The sequence below is a fragment of the Lolium perenne genome, chromosome 7 (assembly GCF_019359855.2).
Source record: "Lolium perenne isolate Kyuss_39 chromosome 7, Kyuss_2.0, whole genome shotgun sequence".
NCBI lineage: Eukaryota > Viridiplantae > Streptophyta > Magnoliopsida > Poales > Poaceae > Lolium > Lolium perenne.
The window spans coordinates 97339154-97346703 of NC_067250.2; the positions used below are offsets into that span (position 1 = coordinate 97339154).

Here is a 7550-nt window from a genome sequence, read left to right on the forward strand (position 1 = left end):
ATGACCGTTTCGCTAATCGTGATGTACCGCCGCACGTGAAGTGCGTGCGCGTGTGTATAATTTCCCAAGATTTAATAGCATCATCTCATCGAGGAGGAGGTTAGCTTTAGTCACTCTCAAAAATATTGGATGGGATTGGAATCAGATCTGATCCCGTTTGCCCACCAGTCCCGGTCATTTTCATTCCCGGCGAAGGCAACGGCGACCCCCATCGGCATTATCCCCGTGCTGCAGTTTCTCACCGTCCGATCCCACCACTCCAATGGTCCAGATCACATCCTAACACTATGCCACTCTTTCACAAACAGCCCTCCAATATCTAAATATCCACACGCGAGACACTGCCAGCCAGTCCCTGGAGTGGGCCTCTCCCCACCAAGCGGTAATAAGTCCAAACCACGAGGACGGGAACGCACAACCACCAGGTTCTCGCATCCGCTGTCGATGGTGTTTATGCGATTCCGCCCCCAGCTTATCGCCTCCTCCCTCTCCCGAGCCCCTAAACCCAGCAGAACCCTAGCATCGCCACCCCTCGCCGCCGCCGCGCGCCGCCGCTCCCTCACCTCGACTCTCTCCCTCTCCTCCTCATCCATGGCCGGGGCAGCACCCTCGGAGGACGCGCTCCGCCGGGCGCTGGCGGAGAGGCAGGCGGCCGTGGACGCGCAGGCCGAGGCCGTGCGGTCGCTCAAGGCCGCCGGCGTCAAGACCGGCGTGGACGCGGCGGTCGAGGCCCTCAAGGCGCTCAAGATAGAGGCCGGCGCGGCCGCGCGCAGGCTGCAGGCCGCCGTCGGGTCCAGCGGCGGCGGCGGCGGCGCGCGCGAGGAGTTTCGCCAGGCGGTGGCCAACACCCTCGAGCGCAAGCTCTTCTACATACCGTCCTTCAAGATCTACCGCGGCGTCGCCGGCCTCTACGACTACGGGCCGCCCGGGTGCGCCGTCAAGTCCAACATTCTCGCTTTCTGGAGGCAGGTGAGTGCGTGAGGCCGCGTGCCCATCTACTGATGCTGCGATTTAGTTTTATGGTTTAGATGGCCGCGCTTGATGCAGAGTCCGGGGGTTTGAACCTTCTTTCCGGGTAAAATTTGTATCAACTAATATAATAGTAGTGCTGATGTACTGCTTGCACTGTGGGTTATGTGGCCCTCAAGCAGAATTATTGTTCCCCCATTGGTGCCTGACTTCATGTGTAGGAAATTGCTTTTGTTTTAGTGACCGCCCACTTTCTTTGCTTTCCACCATAGTAGGTGCTATTGATTCGATATAGAACTTGAATCTGGGATCTGGATATATCGAGCAAAGAACACCGTTACTAGGTGCTATTGACTCGATTTACAACTTGCATCTGGGATCTGGATATATCGAGCAAAGAACACAGTTCCGTGCATTTTCTTTCTGACTAGTACTGGAATTGCGATGTGGCAATTTGCAGTTTACTTGGCAAATGTGGATGACCAACTATTTTTTATTTTGGTGCACAATGTTACGAGTTTAATCTTGATTTTCATTCCCATTTAGGAGTTCAAAGACGACAACATTTTTTATTCGTTCCCAGTGTTAGAAAATGATGGTGTTCAAGAATTTGATTTGCTAGTTTGTACTTATGCTCTTTAATTAATTCCTGTTTTGGATATTAGCTGGGCCAGATAATATTTTTCATAGAGCTGTATTAGATGCCTCATCTCTTTCATTTTTCTTTGGGACGGTTCTAATCAATCTCTTGCTTTGCAGCATTTTGTTTTGGAGGAGAACATGCTGGAGGTTGACTGCCCCTGCGTCACCCCTGAGGTTGTCTTGAAGGCATCAGGTCATGTCGAGAAGTTTACTGACCTCATGGTTAAGGATGAGAAGACAGGCACATGCTACCGCGCTGATCACCTCTTGAAAGATTTCTGCAAGGACAAGCTTGAGAAAGATCTCACCTTGTCCCCTGAGGCGGCTGCTGAGTTTAAGCATGTCCTTGCTGTACTAGATGACCTCTCTCCAGAGCAACTCGGTGCAAAGATCAAGGAATATGGCATTGTTGCCCCTGATACAAAAAACCCACTCTCTGCTCCCTACCCATTCAACCTTATGTTCCAGACATCTATTGGCCCTGCTGGTCTTAGTGTGGGGTAAGAACATTAGCAGTCACCACCTAATCATGTTTTTTTGTGTTGATTGTCCAAACACGCTCAAGTTTGTGTAAACACACAGGTATATGAGACCAGAGACTGCACAAGGTATTTTTGTCAACTTCAAGGACTTGTACAACTACAATGGACAAAAGCTCCCCTTTGCAGCAGCTCAAATCGGTCAAGCATTCCGTAACGAGGTCTGTTTTATATCACTATTCTTCTAGGCATTCATTGGGTTGTTGGTACCTGTCATTTCGCTTGTAACATACTTTGCATATTTGTAACTGCAGTATGGTTCAGTAACTTGTTGTACTTTATGTGATGATTCAGCACATTACGTTTGCTTCCTGAATTTAATCAGATGTTCAATCTAGACTATTCATGGGATGCATTGTCCTGTTGTCCTGGACTACTGTTTTCTTAATATTTATGAACATGATTCTGAATAAATTATAGGCGATCTTAATGTTGCAAAAATAAGATGAAAGATACTTCTAGACCTTTTTAATATAGAGAATGTATTAGGGTGCTGTTAAACACTTTACTTCTGCTGGTATTATAAATTTTTGTGCAACATGATTTTGAATGAATGATGGGTGATCCTCATGTTGCTAAAAATAAGTTGCAGTCCTCTATATTTCCATTGCACTTCATGTGATAGGTTTGAATACCTGCATGAACATCTTGATTTAAAGCATGTGTTGCTATTCCATCTGTATGAAGTTCCTGTTTCATTCAGACTTGCTTGGGGAAATATAGACTTGCTAACATCCTAAACATAAATTTGGCGCACTATGATTCTAAGAAGCATTCAAATTTCAGAGATGAGTTAATTGGCTTGTAACAGTTACTCGGAAAAAGTTCTTTTTATCTAACTATTTTTACTGCTTCACAATCAGATCTCTCCACGTCAAGGTCTCTTACGAGTGCGTGAATTCACATTGGCTGAGATTGAGCACTTTGTAGATCCTGAGGACAAATCACATCCCAAATTTGCCGATGTTGCTGATTTGGAGTTTTTGATGTTCCCGAGAGATCTGCAACTCTCAGGGGAGTCAGCCAAGTTACTGAAGCTTGCAGATGCAGTTTCAAAGGTTGGAACATGATGTCTATTTTTCTCATTGTCCAGTCCTTTTTCTTCATCTGGTTGCATTGGTGGTGGTTCACTTTCATTTTTTAAACTTGTATGATTGTATCTTACAGGGAACTGTTAATAACGAGACACTTGGTTACTTTATTGGAAGGGTCTACCTTTTCCTGACTCGTTTGGGAATTGATAAGAGCAGATTGCGCTTCAGGCAGCATCTACCTAATGAGATGGCTCACTATGCTGCTGACTGCTGGGATGCAGAGATCGAGTGCTCTTATGGATGGATAGAGTGTGTAGGCATCGCAGACAGATCTGCATATGATTTAAAAGCTCACTCCGTAAGCATATCACATCCCATGAATAGTTTTGCAGACAGTAGTTTTAGTCCTTCTGATGTGTTGCGATTGGAATTCAAGTTGCTTATTTAAGCTAATATTGATCTTGCTGTTTCATAGGAGAAAAGTGGTGTTACACTTGTTGCCCACGAAAGGTTTTTAAAGCCTAAAGAAGTTGAGGTGAGTTATCCATTGGATTTGGTTCTTCAGTATTTTTACAGGAATTATTAATAAATGTATTCAATGAATAATGTTTGTTCAATGAATAATGTTTGCAGCTAGTTATGTTTTCTTTTCTATCTTGAAGTATATTACTTGCGAAATCCTGTTCAAGAACCATGGTTTGATGACATGATAGGTCGACTTTGGCATTAATGTGTTTGTATTTTTGCGTGCACTTGTTGTTGCTACTACAGAAACTTGTTATAGTGCCCTCAAAGAAAGACCTAGGGCTTGCTTTCAAGGGCAATCAGAAGATGGTGCTTGAAGCATTGGAGGTAACACATCTTGTGCTCCGTCTTTACTTTTTTTGGCAAGTTTATCATGTCAACTGAAGCAGAAACTTTGTCGCTGACTTTATTCTTGGACTCATAGGCTATGAGTGAGAAGGAAGCAATGGATATGAAAGCTGCATTGGAATCTAAGGGGGAGACAAACTTCCAAGTATGCACTCTTGGGAAGGACGTGGTGATTACCAAGAAAATGGTATCGATCAGTATGGAGAAGAAGATGGAGCACCAGCGAGTCTTTACCCCTTCAGTTGTGGAACCTTCATTTGGCATAGGGAGGATAATCTATTGTTTGTTTGAACATTCGTTCTACACGAGGCCTAGCAAGTCCGAAGAGGAACAGCTCAATGTGTTCCGGTTCCCTCCTATCGTGGCTCCTATCAAGTGCACTGTGTTCCCGCTGGTAAAGCTTCCGGAGCTCGATGCTGCTGCCAAAGTGCTTGCTAAAGAATTAACAGCTGCAGGCATATCACACATTATTGACACGGCTGGTATGTGATATCAAACAGAACAGTGTCTAAATATTATGGGATGGTATTGTGCTAACTCCAGAAACACATTATTATTTGCTTTCTGCAGGTATTTCTATTGGCAGGAGGTATGCAAGGACAGACGAGATCGGTGTTCCTTTCGCGGTAACGGTTGATTCTGCAACGGAGGTGACAATCCGAGAGAGGGACAGCAAGCAGCAGGTCAGGGTGGGCATCAATGAGGTGGCATCCGTGGTGAAACAGCTGACGGAGGGCCAAAGCACCTGGACCGATGTTGAATTTAAGTATCCCAGCCATCTCGGTCCCCAAGATGATCAGGAGTGATTATCCTGTCACAGTTTGAACCATCACCAGACAGATTACCAAAGTTGTTCAGTTGACTGAACAGGGTGAACTTCTATATTCCAGTTGCCCTAAGTTGAGTCAATACTGGCGTTGATGCAATTTGCAAGGCAGAGTTCTGCTTTCTTACATGCTACATTGCTGCACCGCTTGTCAAGATCTTACCTATACATTTTGGGAATGTTTTATCATAGTAAAAGAGACATCATGGATCATTTACTTCTCTCAGTTGCAAACATCTCTGTAGGCTTTCTTAAGGATTAAGTTTAAAAGTTGTAACAAAGCTATTGAATTTTCAACCTTTCACCTACTTCTGGCGTCTGCTGTGAAGAGTCAAATATTTTTTCTCACAAACCCGTGTTTGCAAGTCGTGTAAGGTGGCTCCGGTTCTCCTCAACTACCTGGGATGCATGTTTAACACTGCGTGGTGCATGGACTTTGCCATTGCCGTCAGAAACAGCTTCGGGCGACGGGTGCTCCGCAGTCCACAAATGGATAACGCAGCCCAGCCTCTGCTTGCTGCGGCGCACCATGATGATGAGTCCGGCGAGTGCACCACCGTCATTCCTGGCAACGGGGGCATAGGTCCCCAGGAGAGTGTAGTCCATGACTACAATGGCGCAGATGCAGATGAGATGTCCGTGTCCATGCAGCGCCGGCTGGAAGGAAGCGGCGCTTCCTCGGTCTGTGTCGGCGACGAGCAGGAGGATGGTGAGGCCAATAAGATGGCAGCGAGCATGCAGCGCCGCCTGGACGTGCTCCCAGGGAAGCCACACGAGAGCGAGCCCTTCACCATCTTCCGGGTGTCCGGGCCCATGCGCCACCGCAACCGCCACCTCTACGAGCCGCAGATGGTCTCCATCGGGCCATTCCACCGTGGCGCCGCCCGCCTCAGCGCCATGGAGGAGCACAAATGGCGCTACCTCCGCGACCTCCTCCATCGAGGCGACGCGCCGCTCGCCTCCTACGCACGCGCCGCGCAGGCCCTCGAGCCCAGCGCGCGCCGCCGGTACGCCGAGCCCGTGTCGCTCCCGGCACGTGAATTCGCCGAGATGCTCCTCCTCGACGGCTGCTTCATCCTCGAGTTCTTCCTCAAGGGCGAGGACGGCGCCGCCGACGCGCTCATCGACGCCGCCTGGGCCATGCAGAACGTCTACAGCGACCTCTTCCTCCTCGAGAACCAGCTCCCGTTCTTCGTCCTAGAGAGCCTCTACGCCGTCGCCACCCACGGCCGCGACCACATCGCGCTCACCACCCTCCTCGCCAAGTACCTCACCGTCGAGACACCACAAAACGCCGCCACGGCGCGACCACCCGACGGCGAGACCCTCCACCTGCTGCACCTCCACTACCACTGGTTCCTCCCATCCGAGGAGCCCGCCGGCGGCAACGGAGATAACCGCAAGGCCAACGAGGAAGAGGCGTTCGACGAGTGGCTGGCGAAGCCGATGGACGAGCGCCTGCCGTGGCTGCTCCCATCGGCGTCGGAGCTGGAGGACGCCGGGGTCACCTTCCGGGCCAAGAAGTCCCCCCGGAGCCTCGTCGACGTCACCTTCCGCGCCCGCGACGGCGTGCTCGAGATCCCCGCCGTCGAGAGCTACACCAACCGCCCCGTGTTCGCCAACCTGCTCGCGTACGAGCAGAGCCGCGGCCGGTGGGAGCTGCAGCGGCTCATGAGCTACGTGGTGCTCATGGCCTCCGTGGCCGCGCACGGGCGCCGCGACGTGCAGATCCTGCAGCGCGCCGGGGTGTTCGTGAAGGGGGACGAGGAGACGGCCGCCTTCTACGCGCACCTCGGCGAGCTCTGCGGCGGGGCCGGCGCCGGCACGCCGGGCGTCGCCAATAACTGCTACGCCGACATGTTCCGCGACGTCAGGGAGTACTGCGGACGCAGCTGGAATCGGCACCGCGCCGTGCTCGCGCACGACTACTTCAGCAACCCGTGGACGAGCATGTCCGCCGCCGCCGCCGTGCTCCTGCTCGTTCTCACCATCGTGCAGACCGTCTACACCGTGCTGCCGTATTACCACCATTAAAGCTAGCATCGTTGCATGCAACGGGCACACTTCACCTCGTAGACAATCGGTTGTACGAATACTATTACGAGTGATTATGCGATCATACAACCATGTTTCGAGCCTTGTATCTCAACGTATCTATGGACATGAGTTTGAGCTGATTATGCAATCATACAACCATGTTTCGAGCCTTGTATCTCAAACGTTTTCCTTGGTCCTCAACGTATCTATGGACATGACAAGCCTGATTTGACGGTGGCTCATCTACGACATTTTTTTACCACATCGGCTTAAATTACCATCGGCACCCTCCTTGATGATTGTCTGGATTGAGTCCCAGTCTCTGTCACACGCACAATCTTCATCTTCAGGGCACCCTTGCGCCCACGACTTCATTACGCTTCCCTGTGCTCGGTGGCTTCGCATGCGGCTACCTCGACACCAACTATCCTGGTCACAACATGGACCATGATGTCCCTTCCACGGCTAACTTGAAAACATGCCACACCGCCACACACTCTTGACCAACTTAGCATTGGCGCAAAGCGCTATCACCTCGCTTGGAGGGCACCTTGTCAGCTTCCTCTACGATCAAGGCATCCGATCCGTGATGCGATTCTTTCCACGACAGTCGCTGCGACTACGCGGAGG

The 7550-nt window shown here is 50.2% G+C and overlaps 2 protein-coding genes across 2 annotated transcripts; both read left to right on the top strand.

Moving 5' to 3' along the window:
• The first annotated feature begins 429 nt into the window (after window positions 1-429).
• On the top strand, window positions 430-5199 carry LOC127316558 (glycine--tRNA ligase, mitochondrial 1). Its single transcript, XM_051346986.1, has 9 exons — window positions 430-969; window positions 1729-2111; window positions 2194-2311; window positions 3014-3208; window positions 3318-3542; window positions 3660-3719; window positions 3956-4036; window positions 4134-4539; window positions 4628-5199. Exons 1-9 carry the CDS (start codon window positions 445-447, stop codon window positions 4861-4863), a joined length of 2229 nt encoding a protein of 742 aa, XP_051202946.1. The 5' UTR covers window positions 430-444; the 3' UTR covers window positions 4864-5199.
• Window positions 5200-5291: 92 nt separating this feature from the next.
• Window positions 5292-6999, top strand: LOC127316559 (UPF0481 protein At3g47200-like). Its single transcript, XM_051346987.2, has one exon. The coding sequence runs from the start codon at window positions 5292-5294 to the stop codon at window positions 6915-6917; it is 1626 nt and encodes a 541-aa protein (XP_051202947.1). The 3' UTR covers window positions 6918-6999.
• Window positions 7000-7550: the final 551 nt, after the last annotated feature.

Bases quoted from the DNA above. Each gene is read 5' to 3' on its own strand.
- LOC127316559 (XM_051346987.2), top strand. From the start codon at position 5,292: ATGTTTAACACTGCGTGGTGCATGGACTTTGCCATTGCCGTCAGAAAC.
- LOC127316558 (XM_051346986.1), top strand. From the start codon at position 445: ATGGTGTTTATGCGATTCCGCCCCCAGCTTATCGCCTCCTCCCTCTCC. The intron at 2,112-2,193 runs GTAAGAACATTA...GTAAACACACAG, and splicing joins CCTGCTGGTCTTAGTGTGGG to GTATATGAGACCAGAGACTG. The intron at 3,720-3,955 runs GTGAGTTATCCA...TTGCTACTACAG, and splicing joins TAAAGCCTAAAGAAGTTGAG to AAACTTGTTATAGTGCCCTC.